At 37.2% G+C, this 21525-nt stretch overlaps 1 protein-coding gene across 1 annotated transcript in view; it reads left to right on the forward strand.

The window, feature by feature from the left end:
- Nucleotides 1-21525, forward strand: part of SLX4IP (SLX4 interacting protein) — an 83691-nt gene that overhangs the window by 43311 nt on the left and 18855 nt on the right. The window contains exons 4-6 of the mRNA XM_075707155.1: nucleotides 149-238; nucleotides 3575-3698; nucleotides 21042-21119. Of these exons, the coding sequence (XP_075563270.1) occupies nucleotides 149-238; nucleotides 3575-3698; nucleotides 21042-21119 (292 nt within the window). The remainder of the gene's footprint in view (nucleotides 1-148; nucleotides 239-3574; nucleotides 3699-21041; nucleotides 21120-21525) is intronic.

Here is a 21525-nt window from a genome sequence, read left to right on the forward strand (position 1 = left end):
AGTCTTCCACACTTTTAAGTTCTGCCTGGTGTATCACTGAATGGGATGCATATGCTTACCTGATTGTTTACCTCCTTGTCTGCTCAACATGTGCTTCCTAGCAGCTACAGTTGAACATTTTTCTTCTTCTTTGTTTTTTTTTTTTCAGTGTGGGAACTTTGCTGTTTTGGTGGATGTTCATATTTCGCCTCAAGGCTCCAGTAAAGACACCAGCTGGTTTTCAGATCATGAGAAAGAGGTACAACAAATCTCAATTCTACTTCAAAAGCATGTGGCTGTAGGGAAAAAGTTGGATTGCCTTGAACTGTTCAGAATTTTTCAGTGTTATGAGGATATTGTTAGTTATACCTAACTGTCAATGGTTGCTGTGGGACCCCCGAGTCAACCATATGTGCTTTTTGGGTCACTAATGACCACTTTCAATTTGCCTGTTAATTTTTAAACTCTCTCTGTGTGCGTACATGCATGTGTGCATGCTGTTTTGATTCTTCTGATGTGACTTTTAATTTTAAAAACATATTTCTCATGAATGTCTGTAAATTATCCTGAGTGATATAAACCAGATTGTGACAGGTATCATTTTTGCAGAGCTTGTTGTTGAAGTATCTTTTGATTAATTGGGGGGGGGTTTTGTTGCTAGAAATGTGAATGATGTTGCAATTAGAGAATGCAAGAAAACATTGGTATGTATGATAAACTGTAGTAGAACCATTGTATCTTATGAAAAGAAACTCCCAATCTTTATTTTTAAGTGTATCATTTGTATATCCTGACAACAGATGAAATTTTGGAAAATCAGTGCATCAGTGACCAGCAAAATCACGAATGTAACTTTCATGAGATTCTGTGTGATTTCTGCTACAATCTTGTGATGAGTTACTGGCAGGAATTTTCCCCTATTTCAGTCTGTGGGAACTTGAGAAGTTCCCTATTGAAAATGAATGCAGGACATGTTTCAAATGCCTGTGGACTTTCCCGCAAGTCTCTGTTACGGTAATTTTCAGCAGATAGCTTTCCTAATAATGGCATAATTAACTTGTCACTGCAGAGCATCCCCATACGTCTCAAAGTAGTATGTTTAAATAAAATTAAAAGAAACAATAAATTAATATCCTGAGGGAGTGAAAGCAGAATATTTAACAGCATGTTGTTCATCCGATTTGTGCTTTATTAAGCAGAGAAAGAAGAAAATAAGGGAAATGTTTTAGACTTCTTTTCTGACTAAATGAATACTCATTGGCCCTTCTACTTATAACCGGTTTTACTATCCTGGTTATATGACTTTTACGTGTTTTCAAAATGTATTTTGTAAGACTGCCAAAACAAAAGATATGAATTTCAGGAAATTAGATCATGATTGATTTAATAAAGAGGCATGACAGGGCAGCATTCATGATATTTCTGTGACCACACGTTTTGAGTGAAGTACAAAGGTTGCGTGTTTTTGACAACTGAGAAGTGATTCCAGTAGCTTTACAATCCACTTCCTGAAAGTCCTATGCAGGATCTTTGTTAAAGTGGGAAGAACAAGGTCAGTAAGGTGTTATAGGCAAACTATGCCTACGTATTTTGTTTTTTTTATGAGAGCTTTTACGTGTTCATCACAAGCAATTTTCTACTTTTTTGTCATTTCCAAATTCTGGAAAATACTAACGGTGGTACAGCCCTCTTTGCTTGTCTGTGGAAAAAGCAGATGCCTCTTAGACCCCTTGTAACACAAACACGATTTCTGCTGATGCCCTGCTTACCCTGGACGAAAGTCAGCGGCTGCTGTTGGTGGCGAATGGAGCCTGGCGATGCGGTCCCGGGCGGGAGGAGGGAGCAGCACTGGCCTGTGAGCTGCCAGCTCCTGCTGGAGCCTGGGTTGCGTACGCAAGCTGGGAAGTAAATGAGTGCCCATAAGCATGAGGCTGGTGTGAGAAAATACAGTGCGCGTTGTCTAGCTGGGCATTGTGAAGGCCGCAGTTTGCACGCTGCTGTCGCACGTCGTACGTATATGGAGTCATCTTGGGATTGCTGCGAGATGCGTATTGAGGCATTTGGGAGCTTTTCACTCCTGCCCTTCAAATTGCCTTGCCCTTTCTGTCCTATCTCTTTTCCCCTGGCAAAACAAAGTCAAAGTTTTATCTTTGTACATCGAGAAGCATTTATTAAACTGATTTCTGTTCGCGTCATTGCCGTGATCTCTCCATACGCATATAGAAAGTCTCAGTTACGAGTTCTTTTTAGCGGTGGAAAGTACATAGGGACAATTCTCTTGAAGCCTGCTCTTGTTTATGCTTTCTTAAATATAGGTCTGTATAGTTCTTTGTGGAGAACCATTTAAATAATATTTCCATAAGCATAACAACTAAAATATTTTCCAAGTAAATTAAGGAAGTGCACGCTAATCTTTATTGTTGCAGAAGGAACCAAATGCACACTATGTTTCCGCTGCTTTCTAGACCTTTTCATTCTAACCTGAACTATAGTCCTGTGAAGGAATGTGTAATGAGATCACTTTAATGAGTTAAACAGAAGAATAAGTAAATATAGTATTTTATAATTGTACTCTTCAAGCAGAAAGGAAAATGTATTTCTTACTGTAAGGAGAAAATACTGTTTGTGGTTGACCCAATATATGTGCATTGCTTTCATTTAGAGCAATACGCTAAAAATTTGTTGCTCTACATATTTTCTAGATTAATCAAAAGTAAATTTCAAGCCAAGATATTTTAGTTTAGATAGTACTAATATAGTCTATTGTCCAAACACTGTAAAAAGGTAAAATGATATTTTTGTGTGCCGCAGAGTATCATTTCTGCGAGCACATAGCTATGCACAATGGAAAATGAGACTACTGAGGGAAAAGTCTCAAATATGTGTGTAAGTATTAATCTGAAAACTTAGTCTGGTATTCAAGAGATTAATTTTTTGCTTTTACTCCAAGTTTTTTTTCTATGGTTATTCTGGCTGAAGGGTTTGTTCTTCTTGAGTTGTGTGTGGTTTTTACTGTGCTTTGCTGAAAGAAGTATGAAAGACATGAATGGTTATGTTTAGGAGCAGAAAAATCAAAATGAACTAGAGAAATTAGGTTGTTGTGACCTAATTAGGTCTGAGTCTTCCCCCAAAAGTACACTGAATTGAAACAAAATATCTGTTGTGGTTTATAAGGATTCTTGCAGAGAAATAGTGTGTTGACAATTCCCAGGAGGATTTTTACTAATATTTTGCTTAAATATCTAATGTTATGATACATTTTTAAGATGTATTTTTTTCCTACTTTGCATACAAATGAAACTAATTTGTTGTTAAAAAATTATTAGTATTGTAATATAATGTATTTCATCTGCCAAGTGAGAATTTCATAACGTACTTCCTCTCTTGTTCTGTAAAAAAATTGTTTGATTGCCCCCGCCTTCTTCATTTCCTGAGTTATGTGCTTTTCACCTCTATGTAATACCTCAGCACTGAATTGCAGATAGTGTTTTTCTTTTTTCTGTGAAAGGGAGTGATTTTTGTATTGATTTTTGCTGTGTGTCTGTGGGCATGTATGTAAATTTAGATCTGAATAGGCCAATGGTTACTCTTTCAGGAGGTCTGCATGCTGCTAGAAGAAGTTGTTGCTTCAAGGGTCAAACACTACTTGGAAGCGCCTAAACAACGTGGTCAATGGAAATCAATGGAACATGCACCATCTGGTCCTTTGTTTCTTACCGGTAAAATAAATTATTAACTTACTGTGAAATAAAATAAGATAAAGTGTGGTGGAAACTGCTGTTCTTTATTTTTTCCAGGAGGAATTTGCCATTGGGAAAGCCAGTTAGCCTGAAATAGCTGGTGTTTGGGTCTGAAATTACTTCAGCTGTGTTATTGAAAAAATGAAGTGGGTTTGAATTTTCTGTGTTATTGAAAAATGAATATAATGCTTGTACAATTCAAATGAGAGCCTATCATTAGGATTAAAAAGAATAAATGGTGTAATCCTGGGTCCTCCAAAATTGATGGAAATCTTGCTGGTTTGTTAAGTCTCCTTTCCACTTGAACATTTAGTTTAGAAGTTTTTAATTTAGGGATATCATCTTTACTTCTCCGTCTTCTAGACAATCTGTTCAGCCTTAAAAAGTTGCTATGATGTGATGAATGGCATTTGTTGTTTCACCAGTGTTACTGCAGGTTTGGCAGTAGCGTCGATGACCTTGGGAGTAATTATTGTGCAGAAGAGAACAGTAGTAAGAGCACTTAGCCAAGTGGAACTTTTTTTTTTATTATTATTATTATTTTTTGTGTGTGAAGTTTGTGAGACTAATAGGTGCGATTTCAGTACATGCATGTTTTAAACTGAGGATAATAGTATATTAAAGCACTATAGCTTGTGCTTTAATTTTAGATCAGCTTTGGGGCGAAATGGCTTGCCAGTTTTTGTTTAATATTATTGCACTAGCTGTTCTGGTCATCATGGTGGGTTTTGCAGTTGATAGGCTTATCTGCTGGCATTATATCACACAAGCAGTTTATTTTTAAACAGTTCTTAGGAAATAATGACTTTTTTTATTACCAGCCTGGAGCATGTTGTAAACTTGTCACAGAAAAGAAGGGCTGCAATAGTAAAGCCCTGTGTTGGCTATGCTTTCTCACGTTTCCTTAAGTATTTTGAAATAGATCTCTACTGAAATATGAATTCCGCAATGCATATAATTGCATACTTACAATATACAATCAGTATACTGATAGAAAATTTTTAATTCAATGTGTATTAACAATTTTAAATCTGAAAAAATTCTTTGCCTCTCAGAATGTTTTCAGTTATTGAAGAGGTATATTCCTATAGAATTCTAGTTGATGGCTGCAGCTTTAAACACTATTATCAATATTAATGAGTGTTCTTAATAAAGGAAACATAGGCTAAATACTCTAGGCTTGACTTATTGCAAAATTTTAGGCATATATGGGAGCCAGATTGTTACGGTATGACAGGAGGGGTTTTTTCCACCCACAAGAACACAATACCGCATAAGGAAAAAGTGCTTCAGGACACTGAAGGATTTTCAAACCCTTTTTTTCCTTGCAAGTTGTAACTACATTTTATCCCTTTAAAGTATTATTAATGCTTATAAAACACATGAACTTTCAGATCCCTCTGCTTTTCTGGTTTTGAGTGAACAAATAGAATTTTCTTAAAGTGAAAGCAGAGGGACGTTACAGAGGGTGGGATCAGAATTTCTGAGATTTGTTGAGGTTTTTCTGTGTTTTCTTTTACCGAGTGATTTTTTTTTGTTATTACTTATTTTTTAAAGTTTCCTGCCTCAGTAAAAAGTAGGTTTCCAAAAACAGTGATTTTGTAAGATAAAACTGCCAGACATAATAATTGGCTTTCTATATGCAGACAGATGCAACACTAATTTGAGGGTGTTAGTGAGATTTTAGTCTTAGATTTTCATATAATTTATATTCACTTATATTATGAACTTTTCAGTAAAAATACTGCTATGCTGTCCTAGGGTTGTGAACTGATCTTCTGCTTGACTCTTCCCCTTATTTCCTGAAAATTAAAAACTTAAGGATATGCATTTGAGGAGGTCATCAGAAATATCTGTGACAGTTTTAGATTAAAGAATATTTACTTTGGATGAGGCAGAATTACCGTTCCATCAGTTTTCTGCAGTTAATCTCACTGTCATTAATTAACACTAAACAAATAAAGGAAGAAAACAGTCTGTGATAACGAACATTCATGTTGAACTTAATTTCCAAATCTCTCTCTCTCCTCTTCTCTCAGCCTGCTTTGCTCAGGGCTGTAATTTGTAAGAAAGGAGTGCTTTGTTCAAGTCCAAGAATCAAGTTTATTCAAGTTACATTCAAGCCTGTTCTTACCTGAGGAGGAAATAACAGAATAGGTGGGTGTTCACTGGAGCAACTGAGACCTACCTCTAAGGGGCCGACCCTTTTAGGTGAGCCACAAGTCTAATAGTCCGTAGCAGTTATCATCACTCAAATGTAGCTCCAAAACCTCTTGAGTTTTGCCTTCCTCTCTAGGATCACAGGTTCTGTTTGTAGAGTACAAAGATATGTTTTTGTGTTTTTTTTTCACAAACAGACGAAGTGCAAGATATCTGGCCGGTGTTTGGCTTATAGTGTTTTGTGGTATACAAAGAAATGTGCAAGCTTGGTATGTGGCTAACTGCATACACATACTTTAGGTGCTGCTGCTGAAATGTTTCAGCTTGCTGATATTGTTGCATTTGGAGGTTATTAAAAGTTTTTGAGCTCTTCAAACTGAATGTGGTTTCCTCAAAGTTATGCAAGTCTGTGTCTAGAGTTTCACTGCTGTAAAGCCCCCGCTATTGTAAGGAAGAGTGTATCTATAGAAGGAACATTAAGATGCTTATTAGCTGGTTATTTACTACCTCAAGTATACCAGGTCAGCATTCCACCCCTGTTTGAACTCGCATCTTTTCAGGTCAATTTTAATTAGTTTTCTCTCCATATTCCAGGATGTACTCAAAATTTATTAGAATCAGATTAGACCAGTATTAGTAAGATTTTAGACTACCTCTAATATCAAAACATGTTGTATTAGGATTTTCTTCAGAAATTGAAGCCAAGCTACCTTATTTTGATGAGCAGATCTCATCATGCTGTGTAGATCTGTTGAGCAGAGATGACTGTTGTTAAACTGGCAGCCATAAGTATTTTGAAGAGAAAATTTTCACCTATCACAATTTCTTTTCAGTATTAATGTTATATTGTGTTTAATATTAATATTGTTTAATACCACCTTTTGGTTTTTTGGCATGTAATATAAATATCTATGCATGTTACTTGTTAATTTACATTTCTTTTTCATTTAAGTTACACCCACACAGCAGTGTGTGGTGGGTCGCATACCATCTCATTACGAAATCTGTGGGTGTTACACACAGGAGAAGAAAGAAAGAAAGAACGGAAAAATGAGAGAAAGTAGCCAAGACAAGCAAGTTCTTCCTATTCTTCCTTCTGTCTGAACAATTTCCCCACCCCTCCCAAATGACCAGTATGAATAATTTGCCAAAGTAAGCTTTAATTTAGTCTTTGGACATAGGCTTTAGTATAAACTCTCAATTTCCTGTCTTTAATTAATGTCCAAACGTGTTTGATTTGGGATGTTTTATTTTTTTAAGAGAAAATTAAAACAGGGTAGATGTTCAAAGATTTAGTTTTGCCTGCATCCAATTTTCATGGCTAAAATCATGCAAGAGGGGCACCGATCAGGCATGGTTCACTTGCATTATGTGAAGTTCAATGAATGTAATCCATCCAGTACAAAACCCATGTATTAATGAATTTCTCTCATTCATTAAAAAACCCCACTACTTCACTTGACAAATGTATAATCTTCAAAGTTAGAACTTACGTTTTTATATATACGCGCCATACGTTTTCACTTTGCGCCACTTGTGCTACTTAGTATCACATGCTTGTTTTTAGTGATGTCAAGCATCTTAGTGTGCCATAATGCTCGCCTATTGTAGACTTAAACGAGCTAAAAGCAGAGCCTGTTTTTTCATATTCCACAGCAAGTGGCTGTTTTTGATTAAGAGCAATGAGAATTAAGTAATAAGAGGCTATAAAGAGGACTGAGTGGAGATGTTAAATACCAGAGAATGACAAAGGGAGGACTGTGGAAAATTAAGGAAGAAGGCAAAGTTTACATGGGCACAGAGGAAACAAAAAGGAGGATGCAGAAAGAAAATATGGCTGGTAGAAATGGAAGGAAGGAAGAAGGAATCTTGTAAACCGAGCTTCTTCCCCATCTTGAGGGGGAGGGACAAGTTGACTATGTTTATCCTACAAATAATTTTCAGATCTTTTCTCATTCCTTCCCTAGCATCCTTGTTGTTTTTCTTGGCTTGAAGGTGGAACATTTTTGCTCTGGTTTCAGACTTTTTATTGTACAGTTTCTTCTACAGTGAAAATAATTAGAGAGCATGCTGTCACGTGGCATAGTGAGCTCTCAGCAATCGGCTTTCTCTGGGATTCTGTATTTTTTTTTTTAATATTTTTAACCTAGTTTTCTAAGGAAATGGGGCTTATTGTGATCATGTTTTCTCTGTGTGTGTCTGTCTGTCCGTCCATCTTTTCCCCCCATTGCTTTTTGCAAATGCGATTGCGCTTTATTACAGATAGAAGTCTCAAACATAACTTTTCAGACATGAACTTCTGATAAGCTTACTAAAATGAGGATCTGGAAGAAGTACAAGCATTATTGTGAATAGTTCAGCCTTACAAAGATCTGGAGTCAAAGTTCGCATCTTATTTAATAAAAAATGTGCATAAGATGCGATTTCATAAGAAAGAACATTTCTCTTCTGTTGCTTATGAAGCTATTTGTTTGGCTCCTGTAAGCACACAAAAATATACAATAAAACATGACAGTAAATATTCTGAACTGGTTTGGCCTTGCATTTCAATTTGAACGTTATGATGTTTTTAAGGAAAACATCCTTTTCAGACCGCCCTCGTTTGCTTCGGGAGTGTTCACTATCACTGTAGAACATGAAATGTGCAAGATGTTCGTAGGGTATGTTCCATGTTACAATCCTGTAGCAGCAAAACTGATTTATTCCCATCCTCCCAGCTGTTAACTCTTACTCCTCTGCTGTGAAACAGTGTTTTGTTTGGTTTTAAGTAGAATTGTTTCACCTATCTTGCTTAAAGAGCAACTCCACAAGAATTTGATGGGTGCAACTAGAGGGAAAGTAAGCTATAGCAGATAAGCTACCACAGGGGACTGAAGAGGACAGAAGTCTTTTGAATTAACTTTGATGTTTGCAGTTGCATTGTCATTTCTGTCTCTCAAAAGAATTATATTGCAGCTTCTTTACAATGGACTCATTTATGATTTGTGGCCAAGTGCTGCAGATCTTCGTGAACTTTAAACTTACATTCATCTGTCTGTGACAACAGAGCCTCATAGCTCTCTGAAGTATGCAGTAACTTATGCAATAACTTATGAAAGATGTTTTGATTAGTATCTTGTACTTAATATTTCCTGTATTTGCCTCAGATTATTTTTTTCCATTTTTTACAACCAGCTAATGGGGAATAAAGGCATCTTTTTTTTTCACCAAAACGTTTTTCTTCTAGAAGATCAAGGTTATATATCTGAATTTTTTTTTCTCAGGGGAGAGGATATTTTACAAGAACAAAAAACCCCATACTTATGCGCTGTTTGGGTATTTTCTTTTTAGTGATTTTTTTCCTTACTTTAGATTATAATACAATAGAATTTGGAAAAACTCCAAGAAGGGCAACAAAGATGATCCCAGATGAGGAAAATGCAATACAAGGAACATACAAAATACAGGGAACAGTTCAGTGTTCTAGGAGTCTTCAGCCTGGCAACTGTATGAATTGGGGAGAATGCAAGAGAGATCTACAAAATCATTTCTTCTCTTCTTCTCTTCCAATTTGAGAACAGGAGGGCATGAAATGAAGATACTGGAAGCGCCGTGGTAGCTAGCAGAACTGTGGAACTCTTTGCCAGAGGATAATGGGTATGATAAAAGCTTAGGCTGAGTCCACAGAACTGGACAAGAACATGGGAGACTAATCCAGGAGGGTTCAGAACTCACAGAAATCTCCTTTGGTTTAATAAAGGCCTGAGCTGAGAGTGCTTGGAGTCTGGGAGAGTACTGGGGAGATAACCATGTGCACTTTGCTCTGGTATTTAGTCTCCCCTTGTAGCCATTTATAGCAACTTTTACGTGCAAGGCATTTACCTATATTGACCTTTGATCTTACCCAGTATGGCCTTCCTCATCATTGTACTTTTCTGGAAAAAGCCTGCACTATAAACTGAAAACTCATTAATATGTCAGAGAGAGTCAGTGTATTTCAAAGATTGTCGGAGAAACTTCTGCACTTTCTAGATTGAAGGATCTACCTTTGTCTTCCTGTTACCACACTGATATTTGCAGAGACTTTAGCAATTGCTATCCCTGACTTCCATGGGACATTTGCAGCTGCAGCACCAGGTGGGTCAAATGTGTTCTCCTCATTTTACTTCTTCCCTCGTTGCAGCTCCCATGTGAAGTTATTTATGGTCTTGGATAGGAAATGAAATAGTGTATTTATTTTAAAGATACCCTTAATAAAGTGTTTTATATAGTTAGTATTGTATTGAAAAGAAATCTCATTTATTTAAAACAACAGGGGAGTTGTTTAATTTGGTGTATATTTGTGAAAAGATTTTTTGGTGTTGGTTTTGAAAACAGCCTTGACCTTAACCTTTAATTAATATCTGCCTTCATTCATTCTGTTTCTTTCTCTTGCTTCCATCTTGTTTCCATCTTTTGTCTCGTTTGATTTTTTCATTTTATGAAAAGAAAAAAAATTATGAAAATTACTCTTAAGTATGTGTGTGTGCAAAACAAAAAAGTGTGTTTGCATGCACAAATGCTGCCAGCTACTATCTTGTATAGCTATAGAAACTATAAAGGTCTTTCTATAGCATCCAACTAGATCTACATAGTAATTTTGCTGTTAGTACTTCAGTTTATGCAGAGACACATATATTTATGCAAACTTAAAGTTGATCTTTGGAATTTTCAGGCAAAAAGTCAGTATCCATTAATCATGTATTTACAAAGTGGAATTATGTCTCCTCTTCCAGTTTATCAAAGTTGTTTAGAAGTTAGTAGGCAATTAATCTCTATCAGTTAAAAATGAAGTTTAGGATGCTACTTTGATGTTGATGTTGCAAGTTAGGCAAGCTGAACCCCACCTTTAATTTCCGATTTGATACTTACTTGAGAATATCAAAGTGACTCTCATCTAGGCCAGGGAATGTACAGCTACCTTTTGAAAGAGCCCTTACCATCTGTTTGTCCCAAGTGGGAAGCCAGTATTTTTGGAACCCACATGGAATGATTTTGAAAATCTCTAAGCACTTGTCGTTTCTTATTGAATTGCCTGGTTCTTTTTTGTGTCTTTAGGTACTCTTTCTTGTGTGCACTGTATAGTTTTTTAAAGCTTCTATAGTTACTTGGTAGCAGGAATATAGAGGATAGGATATCAGTGTACAGCTTCTTTGGACCTGTTTAAGCACGAGGCACAGCTGGAATAGGTAGCAGATAGGTTTGGGGGTTTTTTGAGTGCTCACTGTTTCAGTTGAAATTTTCTGAAGAGTAAGTTTGACTTTATCTTCTCCCATCCTTTGTGAACATGGCAAATAAGATTTCTGCTAGAAGGATTTTATAGATTCCGTGGTCTGCATTTAATGCATGCTCAAATTTCTTGCATTGGAGTGTCTAAAATATCAGAGAAGAAATTATTTGGTCAGTATGATAGACCTGACTTTCCTTAGCTGTCTGACCTTTACCGATACACGTGTGGGAAAGCTCAAAGACTATGCTGCCTGGAATATGCTACAGATAAAGTACAGGAGTCATCCTCTTCTAGTGAGGGCAGTTTAACATAGTATGTGCCTTCTGCTTAAGTAAGGTGTTTGCAAATAATATCTGAATCTGGTCATATCTTTTGTGTTTGGCGAAATATTTAGTGTAATATGAATATGCCTTTAGGATTTCATTTTTTTTCACCTTGGGTACGTATGATTGCATATATCACCTGCTAACATACATAGTGGGTTTAGATGCATACCAGCTCTACCTCTCGTGTGTTACCAAAACCCCATACTCTGCATTCCTGTTGTGCTTGTTGTCCATGTGCAGATAATGCTGTGTCTGTGTGCAGCTGTGGTGGCTGTGTGTTTGGGACTTCTGAAAAAAACTCTGAAAAATCTGTGTGTTACAGGGCAGAGATTCTATTTTTCTTAGACCTAAGTAGTCTTGTTGGGCAGTGATAGGAGTCATGAGATTGTTGGTTATGTTTTAGCAGCCACATCAGTGTTTACATCAGGACCAGCGTCAACATCTTAAGTTTGAGGGTTTTTCATATAACTGCCTGGGAAGAGGAAAAGCGCTTGATTTAGTAAAAAAACCCTGAAAACCCAAACCAAGCCCTACTATGGAAATACAGGTAATGAAAGTGGATGAAAAGGGAAACATGATTCCTAAGGGGAAAAGAAAGACTGTATGTATTTTTTAAAAAATAACTAGGTTTGGTAGCTTCTTTTGCCTTCTTTTTTAATTAGTTCAACTGTGTATTATATGAGATGGAAAAAACTAAGGATTTGATTTTTATTTTGAGATGAAATGTCAGGTTCCTTTAAAAAAAACAAAACAAAACAAACCAAACCAGTAAGTACTCTTTATTAAATGTTTGTAAAGAGAGCAATATTGTTTTGCTTACAACATAAGCAAGAAAGAACAGGGATTTGAAATAAAACCTAAAAGAAATATGATTTCCCTAGAAATGTTTAGAGGAATTTACTTAATTGCAACCAGAAGTTTGACCTGGAAGTGTAACGTTTTGACCTTTTAGCTGTCTGGTTTCCTAAATGTGTTGTTTTGCTCTCTTTAAACTGTGAGAAAATCTGTTTTACACATCTTTAACCCTTGCATTCCTTGAAAGTCTCAAAATAAAAGTTCCCAAACTATCACCAGCAGTTCAAGAAAAACAAAAATTGTCGTTACATTTTAAGGAAAAAAAGTCATTACAGACATGTGTTGAACATTGAAGTCCTTTCTATTTTCATTATAACTGGAAGTAATTGTGGGTGTAATTCCATGGTAAAATATGAATAGGAATTTCTTTTAAAGTTTGCATGTTAACATATTACACAATAATACTCTCCTTTGTTCTTTTGTTCTTAAGTTTCATTATCATATGACAAAAGTAGAGAGAAAATACAACTTCTTAAGTTGCAAACATTTTTGTGGGTTTATTTATATTTGGAGAATTTTTATAAGGCTTTCCAGAAATCTGTCCAGATAGAGATGGAGGGCCAACTCCCGAAAAAAGTTACGTGTGCTTTCTTTGCGTAAGTAGTTCAGTGAGAGCAGTTATGTGCATTTGATTGACCATTGAAGGTACTCGATACGTTGTGTTTATTACACACTGAGTATTTCTATTGACTACAAAGGCACAAGTGACAGATCATAAATGAAACTACACCAGCAAAGCTTTGCAGGGCTTGGGCCTTAATTTATTAAAAATGTGTAGAAGAAAATAAAAAATTCAGTAGTGCAGCAAATAATACAGACTTTTACTTGAAAAGAGGAGGAAAAGAAGTCCAGCGCAATCTTGAATATGTGTTGTGGGCATAGTAACAGAACTTGATGTATTCCATCGACTTCAAACAGATAAGTGATCTTCTAACACAGAGCAAATTGCATGTATTCAGAAAGAAACATTCTACCTATGAAATAGTCACTATACAAATCTATGGAAAACAAAGTTGTTTAAATGGCAAAGCTTGCTTTAGAGAGGATAGAAGGTGCCAGTCTTGTATTTGTTTACAGAGTATCTTTCTCTTATTCTTTTAATTAAGATATTTAGGGTCTTTTGTGTGCGTGCATGTGGGTCATAGGATATGGGCAATGCTTGTCTGTTTTTTTTTTTCTGTTTGCTTCCCATAGGCTTATGCTTCCCATAAGACAGGCTGATGGTTTTTGGTCTTTTGCATAAAAAAAACCCCTTAAATTTGATATTTAATACTGAGAAAGAGGATGTTCTGTGTACTTTTTTTTTCACTTAGCATCTGTTACACTAATGCCAGAACCTGCAAGATACTGAGCTGCGTAATTCAGGTGGTCCCTTATAACACTGCATTCTTGAGTAAGCTAAAATGAGTGGTGTGTTACAAACCATTTTGTAGTTGGTCTCCAGCTCTTTGCACCATAACCAGTACCTGCTTCATTGCTAGAGCTGAGTGGCACTGATCAGATGATCACAATCATGGGTTATTCTTGGTCTTTTTGGTGGTATCCTCTTTGCAATAGAGCTTGTAAGAGCAGAAGGAGATTGAGACTTATTTGGAAATAGAGCCTTGCAGGAGCTGACTTAATTATGGTCTATTTGCCAGCATTTAAAAGGAGAAAATACAGAAGGCTTCATTGTGGTGACTTTCTACCTATTTGCTATGCTCTAGATTTTCCTTATATTCTGAGTTGTTACAAACCTAACAAGAATCTGTTGTGTGAAAAGACAAAAAACCTGTGAACCTCTGGCATGACTTGCTTTATTCAGACAACAGTGTGAAGCCCATGCTGGTTTGAGTCCACACGTGTCTTTTGGAACTCACTTTCTTTTGAAGTGTCCTCCAGATGATAGGGGAGAAGAAAAGAGGAATCATGACCATCAACACCTACCTCTTAGCTCCACTGGGCTATCCTAACAGGAGTCTCAAAAAAGAAAGACAAGAACATTTATTGCTGCCATATAGCAAGATCAGCTTTGAAGAAACTACCTTTTCACATTCATGCCATCTTTTTAAAGTTCTGCTGAAGATACCTGCTACTAGCTTTTCTTTCCCTCTTGTTCTCTCGCATCATGTCTCTGGTGGCAGACTGTCAGGCTTTTTTCACCAGACCCATAGGTTTTGTAGCCATGTGATGCAAGACATTCCTGACATTTTTAGTGACCCTTGCCTAGAGACCTTGTTGTTGGTAGAAGATGAAAGTCTTGTCACCTGTGGGAGCTATAGGGTTAAAACCCTTTCCTCTCAGGGAAGAAGTTTTGCAGAAGTTATTTCCTATTGCCAGGGGAAAAAATAGAACCTGGAGACCCTTGAAAGGTTTGACTGACTTTATTTGAAAATCTTTCAGCGTTATAGAATTGGCACCCATGATTATGTTGTTCTAATGAACAATAAGGGGAGCTAGTTAAGTCTGTTAAATTCTGAAAGGCTCATTTCCATATTTTGGTTGAGTGAGTGTGCTAGAAGGGACTGCTTTATAGAGATTCCTGACATTTAAAATATAAAATCTGCCCTTTCATGTGTTTCATGGTATCAAAAAATTTCATGAAGCTCATGGATATCCTCAAGGGAAAACCCACAGAGACAGGCTGAAAGGACATTTTTTGAAAGAGGCATGTGCTTTAAACGCCAACTGTATGCATTCCCTAGTGCCCTGGAAGTCAAACTTGTCACTGTCACAGTGTCTGTGTTTCATTTTAGCTAGAATCTACCTTACTTTTACCACTGTGAGGAATTACAGCTGTGTCTGGCCAGTTTGGGGGAGATGCTCAGCTTGATGTGCAAATGTAGCATCAGACAGTTTTTAACTAAGCTGCTCCTTCATGGTGATACAGCCACTCTGAAGAGACTTCAGATTCTCCTCTGCTGGTGACTTGTCAGGCAGCATTTACCACAGGGTTTGTTTTCCAATTCTCTGCCTTTTGGCTGGTAGTGACAGATGCCTTTCTCGGCCTTTCTCTCAGTTGTTGGGCTCATTCCAGTAGTTGAAGTCGTCCAGGCATGTGGCTTTCTCTGGAATACAGTTTATGTGTTCAAAGTGGTGAGCTTTCAGTTCATGTGTTGAAGCCTATCACATGCAATTAATAATATGGTCATTGAGTCTGAGAGATCAACAAAAGGATGAAATCAAATCTTGTCTCCTTAGAAAAGAGTTGTCTGCAATAATGGTCCACTGACCATCAAATATATTGCTCTACATTTATCTGCTTGAATGCATTAGTATGTGGTGCTAGCTATTACTGCTTATATGTTATGAATGGGCATTGAGAGCCTGTATCTTAAGAGCTGTTTTCCAGGACTGGATCAGCCTGCCTTCTCCATCTCAAGTATTAGTGAGGGGAAGATGGTTGTCTTCCTTCAGAGCTGGTGTGCTCTCAGGACCTCCATCAGGTGCATTTCTCATCTAGCTGCCAGGTGGTCTCATACATGCTTTTCTTCTAAATTCTTTCCTCCAGAATACCCATGACAAGCAGGCTAAGAAATGACTTATCCTGGATCCAGTTTGGCCAGTCTAGTTCTGATTTCGGAGTGAATTCCACACCTCTTCTGCTAGAGGAGAACCCTACAATCCTGCTCTTGGATTTCATAAAATGGCTCAGTCCAGTTTCACTGTGAATGGCTCATATTCTGCAGGTTTGAGGTAGTGTGCCATGTCCAGCTATCAATGTTCTGATAGCAGAGAGGATTCTGCTAGGCGTATCTCATCCTGTCTTGATCAGATTCATTTAAAGGTTACTGTCTTTCTTCCAGTCAGGGACCCTGTTCCCTGAGAGGAACTAAATCTTGTACCTGCATCCTTGATGGGACGGATCTCTCACCTATTTGTGTTGGCAACTGGCCTGCGTTCAGAAGATTTAACAGATAGAAGAATAGCACTAATACTAATAAAATTGTGAAACAGTAAAGAGAAAAAAAATCAGTAATCTGTTTTTGTCTATACTTGGTTTAAGCTGACTGTAAGGCACCCTGGGAAAAAACAAAGGGACATTACATCACTGAATTTATTTGCAGGTATAAGAGTTTGCAAGATCAGACCCTGCAGCAATACTCACTCAATATCAATACTGTACCCAAGTCTTTTTTTTTTTTTTTTTTTAGTCCATACTTTATGCATATAAATTTAATGCCCTGAATGTTTTTTTCTTAGGTAGTAAATATTTTTTTAGAGATTATGGGCTTTATTTTATGTTGATCAGTACACATTTTCCGGTGTACTTGCTTGTGATTATCACTTGAAATAATGAAAATTTTTTAAAAAAATTCTTTGAACTGACAGCAGAATGGATGGAAAGAACAGATGCCATCCTGAGCTGTTTAAGTTTTTCTGAAACCCTTATGTATAAAAATTTGCACGAGGTGAAGATGCTGTTGTCATTAAATATGAAGTTGGGTTTTTTGTGTGTGTGTGTGTCTGAGATGATACAGAAATTCTGTACCCATTCTCAACACCAGAAAAGGCTCAGGAAGTCTCAACAGCTTTTTATATCTACTGTCTTGAGTCCGCTGTCCCTGGTATATCCTAGACTTGGACTTAAACTTGCATGCCAGTGCTTGGTTTTGAATCTCTTCTAAATTAGAAATGGCAACCTACTCTGGACCACATGCTATGAACATGAACATTTGTTTTGGAGAAGGAAAGCTGCACGATTCACAGTAGGTTTAGAATAAAATGTTCCTCTTGTTTTGTTTACAAACCAACAGGAATTTGGATTTGGTGGTGAATAATTTTAAGTAGAGAAATAGGACTGCTGAAAAGCAGTGTAATAATATGTCTGTAGAGCACTTTGAAGATGAAAAGCTCTATATACTGTAAACATTATTACTAGTATAGCTTAATCTGTGTGGAATAATTAATCTAGCATAAGCAAAATGTAGATTTTTTTTTTTAAATGTACAATATAGTGTTTCAGAAAGTCTAATGCACCCACGTATTTACTTTCACATTGTAACATAAGAAATTCATCCTCTTACTTTTTTAATATCTGTGTGTTGCAATGATTTACTTTGTTGTTACTTTCCAAATGTAGAGGCAATCCTAATCCAGAACAACCTGTCATAAATGCGAAATGTCTAGGCTGGGAGGAAGAATAGGTGTTCTTTTAAAGATGGTATAAAAATACTGTGTGATGAGAAATAGGTGCCTGTCAGATATGGAAATGTTTGGGGGGCAGTTGGCCTTCTTAGGCTTGTACTGTGGCTTTGGAGAAGACTTCACTGAATTTAGTTACAGAGCCACGCAGGTGCCAGATTGCGCTGGGAAGTGAACACCTGCCAGGCTACTCCAGATAACTCAGCAGCTCAGAGGCATTTTCCCAGGCTCCCAGATGAATGGTCCATAATAGCCGTGGGAGAGGGCTTCCCACTGCTCCACACTGTGCCACAGCCTCTTCTTGGCAGCCTTCTGGAAGCGCAAGTCAGCTTGGCTGTGACTCCTTTGGAAAACAAGTGTTGCTGGATAGTCTTACAGTAGAGAGCCAGTGTCTGGTGCTTCCTTTCGGTGTCGTGGGACTATGAAACATAACAAGCAGGGCAAATTACGATTCCCTTAAAAGGCAGCACTCACTGGTGCGTATTTCAGCTGAAACTGAACTGTTCCTATTCTAGAACCACTTTTATTCAGTCACGTTTTGGGTTTCAGGGTCTATTTATTTTGTTGGGTTTGGGTTTTTTTGTTTGGTGTTCTTTTGGTTTTTCTTCTTCTTTGTTTTTAGAACCTGAGTCTGATGATTTAGGTGCACAGTTTAGAAGTACGAAAAACAAAACTCCAAATCACTAATAACAATTTTATTTCTGCTTCTGTGTTGGTAATCTACAAATGGAGCTTTGTCTACGTTGCATGAGGAAATTGAAGATTGGGCCAACTGGGTTTGCCGAGCCTAAGATTTGTGAACTTTCTCTCTACGTGACTGTCTGGAAAACACTCTATGTAGCTGGAGGTTAAAAACTTCTATGCTGTGCTTAAAAGGAGTTCGTGATGGATCATTTGGTACATATCAGTTGGACCCTCCTTCCAGGTATCATGAACAGCAGCTTGCTGAGTATACACTGGCCATCTTCCCTGGAGCATAACCCACAGTTTGCCCAAAGCCAACTTTAGTATATGCTAGTATATAAACAGTGTTGATGGTGGACAAGTCTGGAATTGAGAACAGACTTAGACTCTTGCTGAGTAACTGTGTAGAAACTTTAAAAAGCTGCAAGTTGCATGAGGTTGTTGGATAAGGTTTTCTTGAGGGGCTTATTTTTTAGTTTCTTATTTCGTGAAGCAGAATGGTTGATTGGATAATATATTTCTCTTGAAGGAAGCAGAAAGAGGATATCACAGTTTTTATAGTTCTGCAATAACTCTGGCAACTTTAAAACTAGGGAAGTTTTGCAAACTCCAGCTGACTATGGATTAGCTCAGATAGAATCATGTCACATACAAGAGGGTTTCAAAACATTTGATGAGCATAGCTGTGTGATACTTTCAAAATATAGGTATCTTGAATGTAATGCATCTTAAAATTTTCTCACAGTTAGCAATAAGTAACAGCAAATCATCTGTGCAGGCTTTTTCAGCAAAGTGACGTAGTAAATAGTCATGGAAACTGAAACTATTTTCTAGTGTTAGTCCCTCTGGGCTGAGCTTATTAGCTCAGGTGCAACTCCCTGTGAAGGCTTTATAAGACTTTCAGACTTGAGCTGACACTGCAAAAATAGTGTAGAGGTGTCTTGATCTCTTACGTAATTATTTATTTTGTTAGATCTGAGGTAGGTGTTCTCTTCCAGAGAACAGTAGCTAGCTGAATCGAGGGCCTTTAAGGGGAATTTGAAACTTTGTTCAGGCCATTAGTCAATCAAATATGATTAAACACTTAATGTCTCAAAGACTACCAGGATAGCAAGAAAATTAAACAGATACACATGTCACTGATTCGTAAAAGAATTTCAGGAATGAAGTATTGTGCTTCTGCCTTTGAAAAGTAAAAGATTCACGCTTTTTCATTTTAAGTTCCTTTCAAGAAAAATACATTTGGAATATCCCAGACATATGGAGGTGGAAAGACTCTCTTAATATTTACTCTCCGTTTGAAGATCTGTTTGCAAAGTTGTACTTTAGGAATGTTACTTTTTCAGCGTTGCAGAGGTCACAGCGGAAGTTGCTATTATCACACTAATAACTTACAGGGCAAATTCTTTGATTTGGCTAACCCTACTAACAACGTTAAAGAACTGTGGGTGCCAAACTGGAAATAGCTAAAAGTAATTTTCTTTAATTGTGCTCGTAAAAATACAGTTAATAAAGCTGGTGGATTCCATCCAAATTTTTCTCTAGCGCTCATCATTTTTAAGGGATGGTTCAACTTGTCACATCTTGACTTGATCTCTAAAGGGAAGTCAAATTTTAGGTATCTTCCTGAGGGGAAGGAAAAAAGATGGCTGATAAATTTCAAAGGGATTGATTGTGATCAATAACCATAGTTCTTAATGAGAGGTGATGCTGAACAGCGCTTGATGGTGAGCTCCAGGAGATCTTGTACACGTAGGAGAGTTGTAGACTGTGCAGGAGAGGACATGCATTTTGGGGCTTATACTTAGAAATAAGGCATGCCTTGGCACTTGCTCAGTAGAGGTTGAGACTGGAACAAACAAGCTTTCCTTACTTCTTTTTAAATGGTTAGATTAGAAGAACAGCAGCGGCACTTAATTTTCTAACTTTTCTGTGGTAATTGCACCTAGGGTATCTGACTGTCTTGGAAGCAGCAATAATTTAAGTCTTGCAAAACCCATCAGAATTAGGGGAAATACCACTAACCCTCTTTTGCACATTAATTTTAGTGAGGTGTACAGAGACACCTTGAAGGAGGAGTCACAGATGCTAACTTCTTTAAATTTCAGTGGGAGTTAGGTTGCTAAATACCTTTATGAATCAAGTCCTAACTGATTTACTCAGGGTCATTTGGGAATTTAAGTAGAACAAAAGTAAAACCTGATTTCCTTAGCCATAGTCTAATAGTCTCTTCACCGTAATATAATCCTTTCTGTCCTTCTTCTTACGCTCCTGGTGCACAAGGGTTTCTGTTGTTCTCAGGAATAGAAACTGAAGAAGGCTCTGTGTATGTCACAGGCATCTGCTGCGCAGCCAGGCTGGATCTGTCTACTTGTAGATCCTGAGGAGTTTAAATGTATGCATTTCTCACTTAATTCAATGGAACTGTAGATAGCTAAACCTTTCATGTTTGTTTGGGGTTTTTTTTATAGCCAGCATTTTTTCTGTCAGTTCTGAGTATGTCACCTTTCTCTAGACGACAGTTAAATAAATGGCCATTTGTAGTGTTTTGGTAGAATGCATATGAAAACATGGCAGTGAATAGGATTCTAGCCTGTTGGACTAGTGACTGTGACACTAGACGATTAAGTGGATGACATCTCTGATCAATTAATTGATTTAAATTTATTTCTGTGGTTGGATACCAGAACTTGGTGGTAGTAATTTGTTTAGATTTTTCTCCTGTTTCAGATACTAATTTCTTGAGACTTCAGTATGAGCAGTTTCTTCTTAAAAATATTCCTTTAAAATTATGTTTTCTTTTGTATTCTTGAGCTGCTGCTGCTGCTTTCTCTCAATCCTGTCTTTGCAGATGTGCAACAGTTTGAGACCAGAATGGCCAAGATAACCTTACACTTATTATTATCCCTTTGTTTTATGTTGCAGCCAACAGTTTTCACATTACTGCCTACTTTATGAAGAGATGGGTTAATCTCCGTTGTGCTGTAGGGAAACATTATCGTGGTAAGAAATCAGTTTCTTATAGTGTTACTTAGAATTTTGCATTTCTGGGAGGGAAAAAAGGGAACATAAACTAATACTTTGTTGGATTTTGGTCTACTTAATCAAAGTTTGTTTCAGAGCTTTTTTGTTCCCCCCCCCCCCGAGAGGATGTTTCCTAAAAAAAAATGAGAAGTGTTTCTTAACATATGATGGATTTTTCTTTAAACTTAATTTTAAATTTGTGTATGCCTTGCCCCAGGGTAATCAGCTAAGCCACACCAAATTCTGTAAGTATGATGAGACTCAGCATTTTACTGAGTCTCTGCAGGGTGAATCAACCAGAGGTTGCAGTATGAATCACTTCGTTATTGCTCGAGTGTCTTGTGACATCAACTGTACAGTACAAGTGTATGCAAGAAAAGGCTTT

The sequence above is a fragment of the Pelecanus crispus genome, chromosome 3, assembly GCF_030463565.1.
Source record: "Pelecanus crispus isolate bPelCri1 chromosome 3, bPelCri1.pri, whole genome shotgun sequence".
In the NCBI taxonomy this organism is placed as follows: Eukaryota; Metazoa; Chordata; class Aves; order Pelecaniformes; family Pelecanidae; genus Pelecanus; species Pelecanus crispus.